The sequence below is a fragment of the Anastrepha ludens genome, chromosome 2 (assembly GCF_028408465.1).
Source record: "Anastrepha ludens isolate Willacy chromosome 2, idAnaLude1.1, whole genome shotgun sequence".
In the NCBI taxonomy this organism is placed as follows: Eukaryota; Metazoa; Arthropoda; class Insecta; order Diptera; family Tephritidae; genus Anastrepha; species Anastrepha ludens.
In genome coordinates, this window is record NC_071498.1 from 68296386 (window position 1) to 68320221 (window position 23836).

The 23836-nt window shown below is 35.6% G+C and overlaps 1 protein-coding gene across 2 annotated transcripts in view; it reads right to left on the bottom strand.

Annotated features, from left to right (window-relative positions):
• LOC128871743 (putative cysteine proteinase CG12163) overlaps positions 1-23836 on the bottom strand; it is a 64836-nt gene that overhangs the window by 22129 nt on the left and 18871 nt on the right. Inside the window, exon 2 of one of the 2 annotated variants that reach the window (XM_054113768.1) lies at positions 6144-7103. The exons of the other annotated variant lie outside the window; for it this stretch is intronic. Within the exon in view, the coding sequence (XP_053969743.1) occupies positions 6144-7103 (960 nt within the window). The remainder of the gene's footprint in view (positions 1-6143; positions 7104-23836) is intronic. 2 annotated transcript variants of the gene reach the window in all.

A 23836-nucleotide genomic window follows, 5' to 3' on the forward strand; every position in this document is an offset into this window, starting at 1 on the left:
TTGTGATTTTCAAGCCAAATATAATGCAATCACACTATTACGTTTGAAATTCATTACTGATTTTCTTTTTCGCGTTTACTCTCGGCCAAATGCTTCCGTGCGCTTGTAAACAATTCTCTGGACTGTTATTTAGTCAAATAATGAGCGCTCTGAAGTTGGTTACACTTCGAGTGCCGTACCCTGTAATCAAGTAAACCGAATACTCTTAAATAATGCCCTCGGGTTCATATTCACAGAACTTTTACATTGTCTGTGATTTCGAAATGCTGTATAAGTATGTATAATATGGTATACAGAATTTTAAACTTAGACTGTCTGATGGGAGTTACCGCCAATGGGAAGTTGCTGGCAAAATAAAACAATATTATGGAGAAATATTTACAACCAGCGACTAACAGTTAGGAAAAAAGTTAGTACAATCTTTAACCTGTAATAGGGACGCCACATGCCCAACTACTCATTCTTCAACCATAACTAATTACAATATAAGTGATATCAGGGGCCCCCTTGGGCATATTTATTAAATAACGGCATTGGCGCTGCTATACAATAAGTTCGAATGCGTCAGACGCCGGTGATCGCCAGCTGTTTAGTATTAAATTTGTCCATTCGTATACAGAAGCTCTCGTTTTGACAATTAAATCCGCCATAAGTCTTAGTTCGCATAACTTTTTTTTTGTTTTAGCCGAAAAATATTCTATGCAATACCGAACGAATTCTTCTGAAGTTTCGCATAACTTATTGAATGAAGTGTATGACTTAAAATGTTTATCGCTAGTACGTGGTTTTTAAGTGGCTTAAAAATTGAATTGAGTCAAGATCGCCGACAAAATGAATGTTTGAAAATGATTCACACCGGGTCGTCCTTCAACGAAATTATTCATGCAATGATGATTTTTTCATGGAAATATTCATGGAATTGTGCACCTTTATTGGGTTTCGAAGGTCAAACTATTAGTCAACATTACTAGGTGGATTCTACCCAAGTGCAGCGTAACAATGTGAGAACATCCGCTTTTTTCGCCAGATCTTTAGCCTTGCGATTTTGACGAAGCTGAGAGAAAAATTGCTCCACTGTTTCGAATAATGGAAGATTCGTAGGGGATGTTTTAAGGAAAGAGGAGAGATACCCCATACCCTATACCCTATGATCAGAAAGTACCAGGAATGTTTAAATAAAGCAAAACAGAGTTAAATGTCAGGCAAATTTATTTTATCTCCTTCAAAATATGACCCGTCTGAAGCAACACACATGTGTCAACGTTTAACCCAGCCCTCCATGCACCCCTGGTAGGCCGACGAAGGGATGGCCTTCAGCTCCTTCGTTGCATTCTCTTTGATCTCCTCTATCGACTAAAATCTCCTTCCACGAAGTGGTAACTTCAACTTGGGAAAGAAAAAGAAGTCGGACGGGGCTATATCAGGTGAGCACGGTGCTTGCACGATGGTATTTACTTGGTGTTTGGTCAAATAAACCAGCACAATTCATACAATCATTCATACAATCCAAGAATTGTCTGCCCGTTTGCGACGTACAGCATCTCTCAATCGCTTCAAAACGGATAAATAATACTCTTTATTGACTGTCTGGCCCACCAACATAAGAAAAAAATGTGGACCGGTTCCCATGTCCGCGGTTTGTTTAAATTAAACATTCTCGGTACTTTTTGTAGGTATTGATAAGTAAATATGCGTTAAATCAAAATATACACTTTTTCAGTATTATTTAATGAAATGAAATGACTCCCCCGACTTTGATCTTAAAGCCTTTTGTACCCTCCGCCTAACCATCGGAGGTTTCGGCCGTACCAGGCCGAAATGTCTACTCCTTTTTCTCGCTATGGCATGCATTAGCTAGTAAGGTGCGCTGAAACCTCCGCGGATTGTACTTATGTATATCCACTATAACATTCTTAAGAAATTATGAAGGTGCCAATTTTATAGACAGATAGCTACGTGACCACTTAACAGGCGCTAGCTAACTGGGTTTTGAAAAACCAGACCATGAAGGCACTTATACAAAATAGGTTGCTGAAATCACCACCAATTTCCAAGCAACAAAAGGTTATCGTCAATTGAAAAAGTTACCGAAAACACTACTATAAAACAACGTGTAAAAATTTTTGAAACTTATTATGAAAATAGTCGCTCTTTAAGAGCAACATAACGCGAAATTCGTGATTTTTTTTATGGAAATAATCGAAAAATCGACAAAGGTTGGTAAAATTTTTTTAAGAAACTGTCTCTATCGAGGATAGAAAAAGCCAGACCAAAAACTGGACGTTCTATTGAGAATATTGCTTTTAAATAAAAAAGGCGAAACTGAAAGAATCTAAATTGTTACATGTTTTATTTTAAAACAACACCTCATATCACCGGAGAATGAAATGAACAGCTTTACGCTTCAACAACTATTTTAATAAGCAAACCCGTTACATCTGGGGATCGGATGCACGTGAACGTCGAGAAGCCAATGAATTTTCAATTGACAATTTGATGCGAATGTTAGAGCGGTGACATCATTGGACCATTTTTCTTTGAAAACTCTGCTGGAAACGCAATTTTTGTCCACGATAATCGCTACAGAGGCATGATAATAAACGGGTTTTTGTGACCGGAAATTTAAATTGGACGATCTTCGGTTACAACAATCGATCTTTTTGCGGGCAATCGTGTTGTAATCGTGTTATCAGCCGTTTCTGTGATGTCAATCAGCTACTTCGGAGCTAGTTAAGGAATGAGTTCATTCACAAATAATAAATAAAAATAGTTAAATAAATTCTAAGTATAATCATGCAGGGCCGAACAAATCCAAACATATTTTAAGAATAACAAAAGATAAACATGTTTTTCCTTAACAAACAAGGAAACAAGTATACAAGTCGTGTACCTAAAACAGTAAGATGAGGTATAAGTATAAATACGACTGTCAAATATGTTGGCAGTCAGTCCAGTATTAACATTGCGTTAAGAACTACCCTAAAATTAAATTCAAAAAATAAATTTTTATATTTTTCCAAAGTCAGTTAAGTCCTTAACTATCTTCCAAGTTTTCAACTAGCTTCGATTAGACGACGTTAGACTTTTTTGTACATGTTAATGTTATACGGACAATCCACTATCGATTCAGCCCCCCGGGGGGTGCCATAGGTGGTTCGCAAGGCAATACAACACGTCTTACATCGCAAAGCTTTTAACGGCTAAATAAATGATAACAGGACTTGAAACCAAAACTATTATTTAACTGTGTGAAAATTCACAATACGATTTGAAAAGTACCTTGCGAACACCCTAAATACTATATAATTTTAGGTGTTAAAGTTTACGAAATGCAATGATACGACAGCCTTGTGAATACCCAAATACTTATAAACGATTGCAACTCCGTGTGTTATGTGCTGCTCTGCTAATTTCCGCTTACTTCAATTTTGCTTCTGTGCTGTGTAATGCAAAAATTTCGTGAGCAGGTATAAATTTAGTGATTTATAACAACAAAATTAAACAACTACTGTGGTAATTTCTTAAGACCTTGCTTTAGGAGTTATAACTTTACGAGACTATGTGAGTCCCCTAATAGTATATGATAGAGTACTGTCACCCTCAGGCACTGATTATTTTGTTCTATACCTCGCCTCCGGAAACATCTTTTTCGTATTCATTTAGTGCATTTGAGATCATTTATTGGCTGCTTTAGAACTGATTTTCTAAAAAATAAAACTAATTTGAGCCGATCAAAACATGAATTATCCGGAAAAAAATTTCATCAAACACAATTTCCCCCCAAGAAACCAAATGCATTAGCACTTTAACTATAAACAAAATCATAAAAAGTTTATATCGTTTTTAATGCTTGCACGTTTGTGCGAATTTACAACCAGCAGACAAACAAAACAAACAAAAGTCAAATAAACTAGTGTGTGTGCACAATTATGTGTATTTTGCAAATTACGACAGGATATGTACTCGTAACGTAGGCTTTCTCACGAGAGAAACAAAGCCTATAATGGTATGGCATTAAAATTAAATTGCAAGTGCAGAATTATGGAGGGGTGTATTGTGGATGCGGGTATCCCCACTCACAGTAGTTTGAAAAATAGTGTAGTCTGGCAAATAATTAGGAAAAAATATATATTTTTAAAAAATTATGAATAATGTTAACAAAAAGACTTCATTCCAAGAAGGTGTGTGAAGTTTCGTTTCAATCTGTCAATTCATTCTTTGTTTACAAGCTATTTAGTATCGACGTGTCACAGTATTTTCTAAAATAGCAAAATCAAGTATCGTGCAGAAATAAAATTTTTATTTTTCGTAGTTTTAAAAGCAAAGGAAATTTATGAACGAATATTAAAAGTGTATAAGGACTTTTCGCTTTCATTTAGTACAGTAGAAAAATTGGATGCTGACGTCCAAAAATGCTACAACACCAGAAATCGTGGAAAAATTCGGGGCATCACATTGGAAAATCGTCGAGTGACTGAATGAGATTTAGTAGAAGCATTAGGCATTGTGTGTACAATGGGTGCCGCATTCGCTGACAATGGAACAAAACCACATTCGAATGTAATTTTCTCAGCAACATTTAGAGCGTTTTCGAAAGGATAAAGTGGATTTTGTGCCTCGATTCATCACTATGGATGAGACTTGTGTCTATCACCATGATCCTAAATCAAAATAAGAGATTAAATAGCGATGTGAACCCACATCTTCGGCTCCGAAACGAGAAGAAATCTATCCAGAAATCTGCCAAGAAGGTGTTAGCATCAGTTTTTTGGGGTATGAAGAGAAGTTTGTTTGTGGATTACTTGCAAACTGGTAAAACAATAAATCTGAATATTATTGTAACCTTTTAGACCGGCCGAATGAAAAAAAGAATATTTTGCATCTCTTCCAGATTCTCACTTCTGGAATGGAATTCATAAATTGGAATCTCGTGGGAACAAGTGTATTGATGTTCAGGGAGACTATACTGAATAATAAAGTGAACAACTTAGTATGTAGGTGGTTCGTAAGGTATCATGCAAGCCATATTGTGAATTTTCGCTCAGTTAAAAAAATAGTTGGCTGTGGATTTAATTTCCTCTAAACAATTTTTAACCGTTAAAAAACTTTACGACATAAGACAATACAACACTTAGGGCATCTTGTGAACCACCAAATAATTTTATGCATTTTTTAATAATACAATTCCAAATTTTGTTCTAATAGTGATAACCGTTTCCAGGAAATCAATGAATGTTATAGAGGATCCGCCATCTCCAGAGGTTATTGAATAATTTTGACTTGTTTCATTGCATTTTTAAACACAGTAGCGTATGTACCACGGCGATAAAGGCCTAAACGATGCATTTTCAGCAGTCTACCATAAGTGTTAGAACACAAAATGCGAATAGTCGTTAAATGCCAGGGATTGTAGGGGATCGGGGCGGCTTAAACCACGTATGCGTCACAGTAATTAAAACTGCGGGGAAAATCGAAGGATAGGGTAGTGATTGTGAAGCGCGCGACATCGCTTTGCTGGTTGATTTTGTGGCAAACGACATTGCATTTGCAGAGCACTGGGGGGAAGGGGAAAAAGAACAAATGTGCGATGATTTCATTAAATGAAGCAAAGGTTTGGGTTTACACTTTCGTAAAACAGGCACATATATACAAATGAAAACATAAATGTACCGGAAGGGCATAAACATTAAAAACCAGTGGAAAACAATGTTATGCTGTAGGTAGCATACAAACAAAAACAAAAACAGTAATAAAATGCCGATTTATAACCACACAATATTAACAGCAATTTTGAGAAGGAAGGCTGATAATTTTATAATTGAAAATATAAAATTTGGCGGCGTTGCCAAAAATTGATAATACAGCAGATACACAAGTAATTCCCACATACACACATAAATATACAAATGCGCCCACTTCTTGTATGCCAGTATGCCAGCAACGACCAAAGGACAAGGAGGACAAAGTGAACGTACATACAATAAATAGGGGAGGTGAATATGTGTGAGTGCACTGACTAGTAAAATTTTAATTAATGCAATTTCAATGCTGTTTCAACCCCGTTGACACCGCTGTCACTGCGTGATTGTTCGTGTGCGACAGCGGGCAAGTGGTGCATTGATTTTTGTGGGCGCGTAATTTACCTGATCTGGCGCCGACGTATCAGCTGTTGCCACCTCTCCATCTCCCTCCTCCGGCGTCTGTTCCGTCGCCAGCTGCTGCTGCTGTTGTTGCTCTTGCTGTTGCTGCACATAATTATTCGCAGCACTCTCACCAGCAGCATCATTATCATTATTGCCGCTCACTGTCTGCTCCACTGCTTCCTGTCTTTCACGTTGTGTATGCTCAAAGCTAACTGCACCCACCGATAGAAAATCATCCAACCACTTCAACTCGTCTTGTGTGAGTACTGGCAATGGTGACGTGGACTCTGCATTATCTTCATCATTCACACCAACCGCCGCTGGCGCTGGCGCCGACGTCGCATCCTCATTTCGATCCGTCGCTTCATCATTAAATTGCTCTGTCGTTGTTGTCGCTACAGTGGTTCTTGCGGTTGTCGTTGTGGTCGTTGTTGAAGTGGAAGTGGTGCTCGTCGGTGTATCACGCCGTTTCTGCCCATTCGTAGAGAATGGCATCGGTAGAATTTGTGATTCTAATTTGGACATTTCATCATCGGTTAGCTCATTTCGTGTACCGCCATTGAAGAGCGCATTTGTAGTGTACTTATCGTTTAAAGCTTTGCTGCGCATCGCCGGATCGGTTAGATTGTCTTCCTCGCTAGTGCAATTGGAAGTGCGCAACTCGCGCACCTTATCACCCCATTCGGTACGCAACCAAGGCTTTTCAATAATCACCAGGCGACATATCACATCGGCATCTTTTGCCTTCGTATCAATGGCATTTAAAAGTATCTCGTAGCGCACGCCATCGACTATTTCCCGAAACGCATCAATTATGTTGACAAAGTTAATCGAGAGTGGCAGGAACGTCATGGCGATATTTTGCACACCAATCAAGTTGGGCGAGAGGTACTCCCGCTCACCGGGATTTAGTACATGTACAAACTTCACAGGCTCCTCCGATACTGGTTGCGGTTGTATCTATTCCCAGTATTCAAGTCAAGTGTTGATTTGTGTTTTTATCGATTGTTTCGTTCGTTGATTGATTCCAATTAGGATATGAGCACCACATCAAATCGACATACATACATATAGACAAGAGAAATAAACGTGGGATTTTGGTATAAGCACGACTTGTAGATAAACAAAGTACATCATTGCAAGCGCTATGTGTGTATGTGTGTGCGTAGGCATTCCAATACAGATACTTATGTTTGTATGCGTGAGTGGTTGTGAAAAATATGTGTATTGACTGTAACTCAAGCTTTGTACCAATCGTCCCACCAGAACCAGGTTAAGATAATACCAGCACTTTAATAAATGTATTAGTTATGAATGATCAAGCATGATTTTTTTTTTTGATTTTTCATGGATTTAAATAAAATGATGTTTATACATACGAAGAGAGGCAATTAAATAACGAAAATGACGCTCGAAAAAAATCAAGTTAGATTTCATAAATACTACTTTTATCAACAAGTTCCCGGAACAACCGCCTAGTGACGCTCTAAGTCAACTGGTTTGAGTTCTGTTCTTGATTTGTTAGATTGCCACATCTGTGATTAACATTCCACCAAGGATGACGAGGTAAACTCGAAAATCGTCGACATAGAAAACTGATTTAAACATAAATAAAGTGAAAGAAAAGTTGATCAATAACAGCAAATTAATCATCAGAGAGCTTGCAGAGGGCTTGAACATCGCTTATGGATCCGTTCAGGATTTGGGTTTGCGCCGTGTTGCTGCAAAGTTGATCCCAAAGGAACTGAATGAAAGGATTTCCAGTGCTGATTCCGACCAAACATTAGTCACCCGCATCATTATTGGACGCGAAACATGCGCTTATGAGTACGACACGTAATTCATACATCCGGCGAGTGAGTGGAGAGCTCCGAATGAACCACGACCAAAAAAAGCACGTTGTTTTCAATCAAAGAAGAAAGGGATGCTCATGGTTTTTATGAATTACAGCGGCATTGTACACCATTGACAGAATGGCAGACAATTAAAAGTACTATTTTTTGAGTGTTATGAGACGTTTACGTGAAGCACTTCGTCGAAAAAAAAGGAAAACAATTCGTGGATTTTGCACCATGATAACGCACAGCGCCTTCATTGCCCGTGACTAAGAACGAAACGAATACCATCCAACAACCATCGAATCCCCTTGATATGTCTACCTGGGATTTTTTCTATTCGATTGAGTCAAAAAGCCACTGCAGGGAACGTGTTTTAACAGCTGAAAGGAAGTAATGGAATAATCGAAGGCGGCCCTGGAGGTTATACCAAAAATGTTTCGAAAGCTGAATTATGCCAGATAAATACGTTGCAGTTGATAATACTTTGAAGGCGATTATACCACTTTTGAGGAATAAATTTGTGTTTTGAATTTTCTGAATATATTCTGAGAACATTTTGATCAAGTCTCAAACTTTTACAAAAGTTCGAAAAATTCCAAAAACTTCTTATCACAATTGCTCTGGTTTTAATTAAAATTTCTATAAACGTTCTTGATGTTCAGTTTTATAGCTTATAGCTTTTTAGTCCAATGGAGTGAAAGTTTTAAGTTGCTAGAAAATCCCGTTCATTTTGTATAATTTACTTCCTTGGAGATATTGCGCATTTTTTCTATATAACAAATGTATGGAATTTTTTTGCATATAATTTTTAATTTTAATTTATATTTTGTTATACACTTTTATAAAAAAAATAATTGAGCATAAAAAAAACACACAAGAAAATTTTGAGATGCTATCGTTTTGTCGCGAGTCCCCGTTATCCAGAACGGCAGAACTTGTCGAGACGTGGAAGAGGAAGAAACAGTAGAACACTTCATGTGTAATTATCCAGCCTTAGCTAGGAGTAGAGCAAGGATGTTAGGAACATACTATTTTGACTCTCTTACGAAACTATGCGTTGTTGGGATAAAACCTATCCCACGAGCGTCTTAATAGTTCCACGATAAATGAACACTAAGGTTACCTTGTTACGCAGTGGCACCGCAACGGACCTACACGGACTAAGTGGGTTGTGAGTCTAAACCGACTGCCACAAAAACTTAACCTATCCTGTCTCGAACATTTTATATTTAAAGACGTCTACAATTATGCACTTGGGGTTGTCTGAAAAATGGTTTGAGACTAAAAATTTACTCAGAGCAGAATGTGTTAAATTGCTGGATTCGGAAACTTGAAAGCCAAACAACTATAGAACACAACTTGGCTTGAAAACAATCTACCTGCTATTGGTGCTGAAGATTCAAAACCTGGAATCTCAGAAGTTGGCAAGTCGTCATTAAGCTTTAGTTAATCTTGTTTAGGAGTCAGCAAAATAGAGTACAAAATATAGTTGCGAATTATTCATTAGAAAAAGCTTTTTGCGCAACTCATACTGCCTTAGGGAAGAAGAACCATCACCAGGGAAAGACTTAGAGAGAGGTATGTCTGAAACAATGTCTACAGATGGAGCAATACCACTTAGATTACAATATATTTAACATCTAATTTCTTATCATTTAGATTTGTTCCAAATAACTGTAAAGTAAATATTTATCCATCTTTGCATAAAATATTATATATTGGCGGTAACTGGCGCGTAAACCTCTGTTAGGTGTTTGGCTGAGCGCCTCCTCCAATTAATGTTGTTCCACAAATGGATGGACCTACAATTTTAGGCCGCTGCCGAATGAAGGAAGGTTTGACATTGCCTGCCGAGGGGCGACCGCAATTGAAACAAAAACCTCTTCTATCATCTTGTTGTTCTGAGTCCACAGAACGGTTTCGAAACCGGCCACTACTGAATGGAAGTCACGCACCATAAAGTATTATTAATAAAAAAAAAGTTTTTATCCTGCCGAAAATAGCATTGTGGTGACTGCCAGTAACTGGTTAGATAGATATACGGGATGTGCTTAATTTATACTCTAAGAGAAAAAAATATCACAGGGACCAATGCATCTTTTTAAATCGGCTAATATTGAATTTACTGCAGATATCCAATATCAATATAGTTAATATCTACTTTTAATAGTTTCATTACTTTTTTATATGTATAATATATTATTTTTATTTATTAGAGAAACGTAAAATATTGCACTAACAATTTTAACACACTGGCTGCATTGGCCTTCGGTGTTTATATAATTTAATAATAATATGTTAACATGTTAAAACAATTAACTTTTCCTCAAATAATTTTTTAAGTATGTTTTATCCTAAAATGAACCCAGGATATTTTAGTTCAAAAAACTCTATACCTAATTTTGAGTATTGAATAATTCTCAAACTATTAATTTTTTGCAAACTATTTTCGGTTTACAAGTCTACAAACAAACTAACTTTTTAAAGAATTTAACAAATATTCAAAATGCATACTTAGTTAACTTGACATGGAACCGTTCTTGTGAACAATAGTTGACCAAATGCATGAAAGTTAAGGTATGACGAATTTGTTATAAAACGACTGACAGGGACAGGAGAAAACATTGGTCCTACGAAAAGAAAAATACACACCATTTTAACGTATGGTGTAGGGCGCGAGCTGAAAATGTACAACAAAACAAATACTACGCACTACAGAAATGTAAATTTTACCAACGCAGGAGAAACTGCTCCAGATTGCGTAATAAATGAAGCAATAAGGAAGGACAAAAGTTACAAACATTTTTAAACTTTTAAAGACTAGAAGACGAGGTTGGATTGACCATAGAACAAGAGAACCCAGTGATCGAATAATAAGGATTGCTAGAAATTCTGAACCAAATGGAAGACGTGCACCGGGAAGATCTCCAAAACAATGGAAGCAACCTAGATCTACGTCAATTGAAGACACATAAAATTCTTTTTATTATATTTTATTATAATGGATTTCTGATTTTAATGAATTTTATGTTTACTTGTGTAATGAAATGCAATTTATATTGGATGAAGAAAAACAAGCGAAAAGCCTCTCGGGGGGGAAGTAGAAAATTCACCCAACACATTTTATTCGAGTTGAAATTCAAAGTCAGATATTTCGTAAAGACTTATGATCAGACCAGGGTTGGGAAGATGATGAGAACCGACTAATAATACAGTTTTATGCCGCTTCTGAAATGCAATTTGCTTGTGAGAAGCGTTTTTATGGCACAAATACACTCGGAAGCTTGGTATTGCCACCTTCGAAAGACATGGTGAGATGGTGTTTAGGAGACTCTTTTTCTTGGCAAAGGTGTACTATTACCAACCGAGATGCATCCGCTATTGAAAAGCATGTTTACATAATTTTATGATTCATGTCTACAACGAACCCCGAGCCAGGGAATAAACAAATGGAATTCTTTCATTGCACTCCGCTATGGAGCAATGAATTATCCTTCTAGAAATGTGAACCATTGCATCGCTGCAGATATTCTCGAGCAAGTGCATTAATGTGCCTGAATAATGTTAATTGTTCGCCGCCTGATATTCTGGAAGCACCAAAGTGTTTTTTACCAAAGTATCAAATGGCTTTTGATTTGTATTTTATCGAGATAAAATTTAGTAAAGAATCGAAGCGCAAAGAGCTTGAGTTCCGTAAAATGCCATCAATTTCCAAAAAAAAAAAAAAAAAAATTTGATATACTTTTGTGTGCGTTTGTCCCAGTATTCATCACATAACATCATATTAAACCTTTATAAAACCAGCTACGTACTTATGTCGTTTTTTTTTTTTCAATTAACAAATATGCAGTATATCAGCTTTTTATTGCGAATAATTTAGACTTTTTTCTAAATGAATTAAATCATTAATCGTATTTAAACAATTGAGTTTGACCGCTTATAAGAAATGTTACCCGTGTTTGCGGTCGAAAAACCAAAAGAAAGGCAAATTACAACAGTCGATTCGATGTTACCGGAACGAACCGGATTTGTACTCCAGCAGCATTGCGTGGGGAATGTTTATGCTGCTACAACAACAACAACAATGCATACATATAAAATATAGAAATAAATAGGATTGCTCTCAAATATGCTGTGCATTTTCTATTTTACTACAAATATTCAAACCAATTTCGCTAATGCATCCGAATGACCACAAACACAAATATCCCAGTAGTACATGCGTTTTGGCATCAACTTAGATATGTACCATAAGTGCATATTGTCATGAACATTATGGGTAGTAATAAGGAAGTATACATCTAACTTCAGTTAATGCATAACAGAAAAATCATCGAATACATTTTATTAGAGTTGAAATTTGTTAAACACCGCAAATTCTATTACAATCATAAATGTATTTCATTTATGTTGATTTGAAAATGGCATGAGTTGAATATTAAAATTAGCCAACAAAGTCAAATATGTTATGCAACCACAGGCTAACCAAAACTTTTCGCCGAATTGCATTTATTTAGGCTAATAATTATTTTTTGTTTTTAAATAATTATTTTAATAGACGCGGAGGGGATTTAACATTGTTGAATGTGAAATTGTTGAGCGAATGGATGGGAAAATGCAAATATTGCAATCAAAAGCAGCTGTAAATTTCATACAATAATTGCTATGTGTATGGACAAGCACCTGTAGTATCGGTCACAAAAATAAGGACATTCGTTGGCACTAAACTAAAGGGTTTTCTAAGAGGAACATGTCGATGTTGAGAGCCTGTGTTAGTGCGAAGCTGCGGGCATTTGAACGATATTATATTTCATATAAGGGCCTTAAAACAAAAAAAGCAAAAAGGATTCGGCTAATAACTCACACACAGTTTTTTTTACTCTATTTCATCAACAACACGCCCTTATTGGAAAACTCTTTATTATAATTTTCTTCCCTATAACAAATATATAGAAAGTTTTTAGATGAGGTATGACTATGTCAGGTGTTTAACTGTGCTTCTCCTCGAATTCGAGTTTTCGTTGTTTACAGCTTTATGCCAATTTAAATAGCAGATGATGTCACGGTAAAGTTTTTTCTTAGCAAAATGCACCTGAAGGTTTGCCATTTGCCCACATTTGGGCGATCGCAATTAGAAAACAAATTTTCTTTAATTTGACACTTCATGCCCACATTGGGCTTCGAACCCAAACCAACTCAATGGTATTTATGCATAACCCCATCTTTGTTATGACGGCCTTCAGCAGAGAAATTTTATATTATATATTGTAAAATATTTCTAATTGAGTATACGGCATGATAACCGCGAAAAAAAAAGTTGGCAACGCTGCAACTAAATGCATTTTGTGTATTTCCCCTACAAATGTTATAACGACGTATTTGAAGGTTCACAACAAAATAAGAACAGTTGAAGAAGATCGATACTTATTTGAGATTAGAATACAATTTTTGTATTTTTGTTTTTTTTTTGAATTTATAAGTATAAATATATTTAAGCCAAGTGCAACTAAACGAGAAAAGCACAAAGAGAAGCGAAGTAAACGAGGACCCGCCAATCTATGTAAATATAAAAATTGGATATAATCGTATAAAAATTGCGTCGTCTCATATAAATCAACTGACACAATTAGAGAAACAGGGGCTCAATTATATTTACCTCAATCAGTAAGAAGACGTTTGGTTGAAAATAAGCTTTAAGGCAGATGTGCAAAAACTCATATTAAGCGAGGTTCGGTACCTACATATAAAAAATTGGCAAAGCGAAATTAGTTGCAAGTGATGTTAAACACTATGTCGTCTAAAACACCACAAATCAGTTCAAACATTGAAATAATAGAATTACGATATGGTGATTATGAGCTCTGATTTGGATTAAATAAATGATAAAACAGTTGTTTCACATCTGCATACTTGAGGAGATTATGCTTCCGTTTACAGGGTTAGGGATGGCCCTAATATAGAAAAATCAGTAGGAAAATGCTCTGAAACATACTTTGGCCCTTGTAGCATACATAATCGGGAAATTTTGCCGCAGTGACAGCACTTGGCCAGATGGACTCAAAAATTAGACAGAATTATGGTAAAATATTTAGAAAGCTTGACATTCTATTTCGCATGTAATCAAGTCAACTCAGTGCCAAGAAGGTACCAAGTTGTGTTAAATTATTTTTAACTAAAATTTGATTGAGTTTTATCAAATTTTAATATGGCAATATTGTTGTTATTGTTCTTATTCTCATCTCGTTGCAATTAATAGAATCTTGTTGATTTTGGCTTTTGAATAAGATTAAAGTGAAAAACTAAACTTGTGTAACATATTTCTTTAAAAAAGAATTTTCGAGAGTAGATTTTTATCAACGCATGTTATTATTTCATTGTTCTAAACTGTACGTATGTTAAAATATCGGTATGGCAGAGTAATTCTGCATAATGTTTTGTAATGCTCATAAAGTTTAATGAATTTTTTAAAATTTCCATCATAACAGACACATTTAATTAAGGAAAATTTAATTGTGGCTAAAATTAATAATTTCAATAATAATATAAGAGTATATTATGTCACTTCGCTGATAATGTGGATGGTCAATTGACTACCTAATAAATGAAACTGATTATTTAAGCTTCGCATATGAAAATTCACTGTGTAAATACACAAACAAGAAAAATAAAACCAAAAACCATAAAAATCCGCTGGTGGCGCTGTTGGTAAACGCTGTCGATAAAGAATTTGTTAATATGTAATAAATATGCAGGCAAAAACAAATATACATATATATATACATATATACATGCATATATATTGAGAACAGAGCTTAAGGTAGATGAGAAACGTCAACACAAAAGCCACTAATTAAATGATTGAAAGTAGTTGAAAAGTTAAAAGCGAAAAAGAAATGAAAAATACTGAATGGCCTTTAACTTTGGCGGGATAAGTGTTTTTGCACATGCAGCAATGCAGAGAGGAGCCAGTGGAAACAGATATTACGAAGCATCTTCTAAACCACAAACTACTACTACTACTACCAACATACACGCAATAGACGCAATAGAAATTAGCCATAAAATGCTTTTTATAACCGGTTGAGTGCTTTTGGGATTTTTCATTCTCATTCCAATGGTTTTTGGTAACATTGCATCTATGACCGGTGTAGTGAATGCCAACAGGCTTCTAAACCACTTGACTTGGTTATCGTTTGTTTTTGAATTTCAACAGACAAGCACGTTTTGGCGCCAGAAGTCGACGAGCCAATTGCTGTGCAACTATGGGAACATATAGTATGGTAAATTGCTGGATGTCCTAGTTTAAGCAAAAAAAAATCAATATTCTAATAAATATCCAGAGTAAAATTCATAACGCACTTTTAATTTGTTATGGCTTTAATTAAAGCTATTCAGCTAGCGGTGACTCAATACTTGTAATTTTACGTAAATACCAAATTCAATCGTTTTTCCAAGAACAAGTAGCTTCTTTTTACTAGATGGAATTTTTTTTTTTGTGGTGTACATATGTATGTACTTAGACACGATTTCAACAAAATGGCGCGGAAGCGCTAGTTGGATTCTGGATGAATTACCACTTTAACCAACTTAGACACAGGAGCGATTATAAATTCTGCATGACAATATTACTTTGGGTAAAATTTCTGGAAACATTGTGAAACAAAACCTTAACAGCCCAAATTTATTGAGTTATAATTCCGTATTTTATTTTCAGAATTCTGTAAAGACAAAATAATGTAATATTAATACTCTGGATATTAAAATTCTGCATAAAAATTTATTTTGAGCCATAACTCTGTATTTATTGAAGTACTGTAAGAAAAAAAAAATTATGTTTTCAAAGAAAAAAATTGGTATATATTAGAAACTCAAAATTACGTCAAAACAATTGGCAAATAAACAGTACTTAATATATCGATGTTAAAACATTTACATTCAAACATAAACACTTACAAAATTGGCGCTCCACCCTTTTTGGTGTTTGACCGAGCTCCTCCTCGTATTTGTGTCATGCGTCTTGATGCTGTTCCCCAAATGGGGGGAGCTACAGTTTTAAGCCGACTCCGAACGGTGGATATTTTTTACGAGGAGCTTTTTTATGGGAAATATAAACATATACAGCCTGTTTAATAGAAGCAGCAGTGGACAAATACAACATTTCAATCCCATTTTGCTATTTTCACTCTACACACCTTCGGCTTCGATACTTGGGGTCGTTGTTCTCTTGTAAAATCCAAAGTTGGCTAGTTCTTCAAAATATCTTCGCAGCTAATTGCAATGATATCTTTTGGCAAATTTTATTCATAGAAACTGCATTTAAATTAGCGGTAAGCAAAAATAAACGATCAAACCCCTAGTTGGAGTTGCTGCCCCAAACATGAACCTTAAATGGATGTTTAACAGCTTTTTAACTTGTCGATTATTAGCAGTCCATTAGAACCGATGTATGCATATATTCGCCCAAAGAGAAGATTCATCTGTGAATTTGCTTAAGCCCATATATAATGAGAGCACCGGTTTTTCAATGTATTCCGGAAACGTCCGCGAACCGTATCTGCGGATACATTAACACTACTTTTGTTTCTTCGGGTTTTGCTTTCGAGAGGTACTTTTTTTGGGCATACTCCGGGAAACTCGTCAACGTTTTTAGCTTTGGTATATTGCTGTCGAATATTTTGCTGTAGATGCATGTGACCTTTTTGTACCTTTAGTGTGTGTACATAGAAACACTGCTTCAAATCGTTTTATATACGTGGAACTCACTTGTAAAAACAACGTACGCTTTCTAAATTTCTCATAAAACTATCAAATTAACACGATAAGCCTATAAAAATGATAAGCCCATTTAGCAGCATTCACATTTTTTTTTAAGCGGGCCCATAAGTTTGAATTTTGAAGGTCAATACTTACAAAACCTGATATTGTCATCAATTTTTTTTCTTTTTATGTATTTAATTTCTTTTTTTCCTTGATTACACGGAACAGCTACTGGTTTGACACTTTATCAGAAAACCCCACTCGAATTTGTCAGATAATCAAGTATAAAAATGCTTTCTCGGTGAATTCTGGAAACTTCTGCCGATTTAGGGAGCAAAGGTATTTTTTTCTTGGACCACTTTGCCTTATTCCGTTGGCGGAACTGTATTATTTTGTAAGTTGGATGCTGTTGCACACAGTTATTTATAAACATTGTTTTGCTAATTATTATTCCCTTTTTTTAGAAATTTTTTCAAAAGTGCTCTATTTCTAGAAAATTTGATTCCAAAATAACCAGATATTCCTTCCAAGGGAAATATTATTTAGAATATAAAAGTTTGGGTTTAATGTTACGGGTCTTACGCTTTACGAGAAATCAGTCCACCCGCGAATGAATTTTAATGGGGATTTCGAAGATTGGTGCTGTTGTTGCTATTTTGCAATACGTATTAAATAAATTCTCGGAAATAGATTTCAGCCAAGGTACATTGCATTAGAGGATTTGACTTTTCCCCATTTATTTTGTCTCTAAATTGTCAAATTTCGTTTAAATTACTATCAACTGTCAATTTTGTTTATAGACTTTGACATTCTAGTGACCAAAAACAAAACCAAAATAAAATACTCTTGTTGTTTTTGCTTTACTTCTAGTGTCTGTTCAATGTCTTTGATTCCAGCCTGTTTAAAACAAGCCTGAATTGCAATAACTGCAGCTAATATCAAAACCATTTCAAAACTAAAAAATCGTTACAAAACTATTGACTGAAACTACTTATTACACAAATTTATTTATTCACTTGGCCTACTCAATATTTTAAATGATGCATCAAATAAGCACATTTACAGCCATTATTGATAGTCATGATGACTGGTGTAGCAGCATCAGTCGGAGCAATGTTGTTTATGCGTTAAAACATTCCGTGAGATAACCGCGAGCGCTGCACGCGTTGGTTTTGACGCTAACTGCATTGAGAGATGACTTTGAATCTGCAAATTTTTGCATTGATGGCTTTGATGTTTCCACCACGACTTTTGCCGTTCCAACCAACTATGCGGTTATGGTTGTGCCAGTAACAGTCCTGACGGTCTCTTTTCGAAATGTAATTTATTCGGTGTTGTTGTTTTGTTATTGCCTAAAGCCAAAACTATTGGATATTTGGTTTTGGCTGCATCAAGAAGCGTTGCATTTCGAATAAATTACGGATTATTACGTAAGGCGGTGACGGCGATTCTACCAATAGTCAATAACAAACAAGCAAAAGGCAGACCTGGGCTATCGTTAAATGGTTCAACAGCCAACGGTCAATGGAGCATAGTACAACAATCAACTGCCAACCAGTAAAATGATGATGAAACCAAGTGTAACGTATCAATATAAATACAGGGTGATTCATTTGCAGGCAACTTTTTTAATCGAATATTGTTTTGGTATCTTAACACCGTCGCTTCAACAATGTTCGGAAACATCGAGATGTTTCCTAAGTGTGGCCAAAACTGTAGTTGTCGTTTAGCGACAATTCGGTTTCGATTTTGGAACGGTGACATCACCGGCTCGCATCTTTCGAAAATGCTGCTGAAGACCTTATTTCTGTTAGTGATGCATAGGTGTAATAACCGTCTTCTTGTGGTCTGAAATAGACGATTTGAACTTAGGCGAATTTAGGTTTTAATAGCATGCAGAGCCATGTCATTAAGGCCATTAAGAACCATTTTTTCGACTGCCCGTTTAATTGAGGATTATGGCATGATATATTCACCTTCATTTTCTCAACAACCGGTTGATATTAAATATTTATTTAATGCTAGAGAATAGGTGGCAACATTAAAGAAGGATAGAAAAGAAACAAATGGTAAATAATATGGTTTGTGAGAAAAGGGTTTTAATAACCTCATTAGGATCGAAAATGGTTACACAATAAGAGAAAAAAATTGAAAAAAAACTCAACTTCAAATGGTTTTCTTCCATATTTGGTGGATTGAGTGATTGAAAATAATATTTTCTCTTAAGAAACATTTCTTCACCCCATGAGTATATAAACCACGTTTTTCCATCAACGAAAACAAATCAAATCCGATCAGCTGTTTCATGGTGGCACTACCCAAGCGACAAATGTTTACCAGTTAATTGACTACCTTTTAAATTTGTCTACGGCATATGTATATGGATGTACTATATATGTATAACAGACAATTTAGAAAACGAAGATGTGTTTAGAGAGAAGATAAAGTTCAACCAATAGTCAGAAAATGGTTCTAAATTTATACTCTAGGTTCGGTAATTGCATAACTGCTTTCTTGGCGGTATCAACTGGCCGCCTTCTAGCTGTGACTTGATTCAAGGCCTCAAAGCGAAACTATATTAGTTTTCGTGAGATAGAGTTGAAAAACGTCAATGAGGTTTTGGATACTTGGAAGTTAGGAAACGCAGTCAGAGGAGTGAATTCGTCTTCCGCAAATGCCGGGAAGGTACCACAAAATATAATAAAATGAATTTTGTTTATTTTATTTCATTTATGAAAAAAAATGTTCTTATAATTGGAACACCATGTACCTATGAGTTGCATTGATGCATTGTGCACGTAGTATTATCAAAATAACAAAAACAACGACACCCGCACATAAATTATGTAGCATATTTAGGCATTTAAGCCGGTGTGTTAGCATTGAAAACTAAACAGGCCCGAAAGCCAGATAACTAAAGACCAACCGACAGGGGCCGATGTGTAAGGGAGCATTTTCAAATAATCAAAAATTATTGACGAAGCAGTTGCACAGGATGAGCATTTGCAGGAAAGGGTCGTTTGTTAATTATAGTAAAGAATTTCCTACTTTTTACAAACTTTTAATAAATTTCCATGAGTGAGAGAGCTGCGTAAACAAATAAAATCACAAAGTCACAAGGGCGTGAGGCTCATTTACATTTAATTGTGGCGCGCAGACGGTTCAATGCATGCTGAGAGAAAACAAAAAAAAGAGGAGTAGGCACAGTGATCAAGTGAACGGAGAACGTCGGTTGCACAAACAAAAAGCTATAAAAGTAACAAACACACATTTTTAATAAGTATTGATCCATTTTTGTTCTGATAGCACCAAGTAAATACACGCCGAATTAAAAACAAAGTTGAATAATACAGAATAGCTTTGAATTATGCATCAATGCTGGCGACGCCTACAAACAGTTATTATGCATACAAATTCAAAATCTATACTCTATAACTATAAATTCAAAACCTATCGAAGAACAAAACAATCAACTTCTATTCCGTATTCTCCATTTAAGCTGCGATTCAACTCATATGAAAATTTCCAAAATTAACTCATCCTATACCAAACACATTGCCGCTGTTCATTAACTATTAAGTCAATAGGCGCACTAGTGTCTGTCTAGCTAATAATGAATTGAATGGTGTAGTTGCTTAGTCAGCAGTCGATACTTCTCCTCTCCAAAACTGATTTACATAAATTTACTATCGCACAACACCAACTGCCACAAGCCAGACAAATGGTCACGAGTAACCGATGTTCAGCCATAGAATCGCATTACTGATTCATTTCTTAATTAACATAAAAAAATGACGAAAAAAGGACGTCGAAGTCAAAATGGAAACGCAAAGGAAAGAAGAAACGACAACAAAAACATAAAAATAACCAATGAAAAATAGAAATGGTGAGTCTTACTATATAAAAACGAGTGTATTAAAGGGCTTTGACTACTGCTTCTATATGCGAGTTATTATCAAATAACAAGTTTTTCAAAGGCGACTGGCATAAAAACCTTTTAAGAATTTACATAAGTATGCATTGATTTAAAGTTCTTTTTTTAATAGTTAAAATATTAGTCTACACGCTGGCTTCGGTACAGCGCGGTTAAGGTTGTATTTGAATTCAAGGTTACATACATACAGGCGATAGTTGTATATACTTTTAACTATGTTCATATGAAAGCCTGAATCTTTAGACCTTATCATCAAAAGAGTAAACTTTTCCAAAAAAAATATATTAAAAATTTCAGCTTTCAGGAAATATTGAGCATTCTATTACAATGGCGGCCGCCGTAGCCGAATGGGTTGGTGCGTGATTATCATTCGGAATTCACCGAGAGGTCGTTAGTTCGAATCTCGGTGAAGGCAAAATTAATAAAAACATTTTTCTAATAGCGGTCGCCCCTCGGCAGGCAATGGCAAACCTCCGAGTGTATTTCTGCCATGAAAAAGCTCCTCATAAAAATATCTGCCGTTCGGAGTCGGCTTGAAACTGTAGGTCCCTCCATTTGTGGAACAACATCAAGACGCACACCACAAATAGGAGGAGGAGCTCGGCCAAACACCTAACAGAAGTGTACGCGCCAATTATTTATTTATTTATTTATTACAATGCAGTGGAAGATGTGGTCACCAAGATCCATTTCTACAAGAAAACTGTTAAAATTTTAACATGAGTGTAAACGACCGATTTAGGAAACGTTTTGTGGAAAATCAATAAAACTCTATTGGAAAATGAACTATTTAACATAACTCTGAACCAAATACTTTCTAATATAGTGCGCTGCTACTATTTTGAACACAGAGGTACGTGGAGGATACAGCCCCAGAGTTTCCCGTTAGGAACGTTAGAAAGATTACAAATGCTTTTTGGGTTAATTGGAGAAAGCCAAATTGACTACTCTGCAAGTAGCCAATTTCCTTCATTGCTTGATCTGTAGGAATGTTAATGAAGTAAGAAAAAGTTGAAAGCAAGCAGCAAAAGAGAAGCAACTGGGATAAAGCAACTTTTTATTTTCAAAACAGGAAGGATTGGAAATTATGTTAAGTTTCCCCACATTGATTTTTCTCAATGTGTCTAGGAAAAACCCATACGATTATGAACAGTTTTTCGATTTTGATAGCCAGAGTTTTTCTCTGAATCTTCTCCGATCCAATTAGAAAAATGAGTATAGAAGACATCCATTGCCGTACGACTAAGACACAGCATAGGAATTAAGGATTGAGACAAAGGACATGGTCAAACAGGTATATAACATATATATATATAATTGGTGCCTACACCCTTTGGTGTTTTATGCCCCATATTCGAATTTCGAATCTGGGCACTTCTGAATGGCAATCCGTTAAAACAGTTACTAATTGGAATTATGAATGGACAACCACTGCGCCCTGATAATAAAGTTCCGTAAGTGTCAAATATTCAAGCCTGATAGGTCCTCAGGCGTGCATAGAAAGGGAGATTTAAGATGTCTGAATTTTAATTAAGCAAAAGCAGGACAGATGAAGAGTATCAGTATATATAAGAGTATTGAAGCTCCCTCGACCATCTGTAAGCCAAAGATCCCGCCAAGTCAACGCTGAGCTGGCTCATAACTCACCTCTCCAAGAGCAAAGAAGGCACTGCTTTCTCTTTTCATATAAAAAACACATAAAATCAAGTGCTTTGTAAAGCCCTTGTCACCTGATACCCATATTAACTTGATAGCGAATTCAGATGCGACCGAAAGTGAAATCAGACATTTCTCGACAAATTTCGACCTCATCACCATTTAGCTGTTTGGTAATCGGATTAAACTTTGACCTTCTTATAGATAAAATTATACATACACTAGCCTGCAGTTCATCGACTGTCTCTTTGCTAGCGTCTACCTCCACTTGGAAAGACTGCAGAGATCTTGAAACCTTAACTTCGCTAAATAGGGGATTCTTCGCAGAAGACTTATCCACCAAAGATTTATCTAACTTTGAATCAACCAAACAAAAACTCATTGGACCTTATTTTCAAATGCTACACTCCACCTAATGCTTCCGTAACATGATGTGTGTAGAGACGATACGCTTGGACTCAGCGCAGATGTACACTGGTCAGTCCCACAACTTCAAGTTACGGAAGCAATAATCGCTACACAATAAGCAACATTTTAGATTCAGTTTTTTCAATTATATAATTAAGGTTAATCTCTTTTATCCATAATATAACGATTAGTTTCGTAAGAATTTGTGTTTCAGTAGATCCAAGATAGTAAAATTAATAAATAAAATAAAATAAATATCTACGGGCATCATATCCAATATGTCGTTAAGCGCCATAAAGAATATTCAAAAACTTTCTTCAGGAACCCATTTCTCTCCAGCTCCTCAGCTGAAATCAATGTCTACATAAAATTTTATTAAATATTATAATAGCATTTGTATTTACTTTCTTTACTACAAGTAATGGTACTAAGAAAGCAATGCTTAATAAAAATCACTCAAGAAAAGTTTGTCAGCATTATCTGATGCTCTCTGGAAAGTAAATTTGTAAAAGCAATCAGCACTCATTACCCGCATATAGTTTGCAGATATACATATGTACGAGTATATGTATGTACAAAATAGATAAATTCATGAATATATACATATGTATGTATATATTATATCTGCATATGAACTAAAATGTGTAAAAGCAAAGCTGCGTGCTTTTATGCCAAGAGCAGCTCAACGAATTAAATGTGCTCTACAATAGAAAAGTAAAAAATTGTCGAACAATTGAATGTGAGAATACAAATCCAAGCATCAGCCATGGCAGTTTACCAGCTACTTCTTCACCAAATTAACTCGCATTATTTATACGTATAGTATATATACAAGCATGTACATATACATTCCTACACATTGCAATTCTTGGCACACGCTTTGAATATACATGCATACGCATATATTGTTCAACAAGTTTAGAACAAAAGAATAATAAATTTTCCAGTGACAAAATAATTTCAAATATAGGAATTGTCTATGAATGTGCAGCAAGTCAGAAAAGTCGTGGCACATTGAGTTTTTATAATATCTCACAGTTTTCATGCCAATTGGTAGGAAAACGTGATAAAAAAAACCTAATTGTGCTAACACTTTTTTG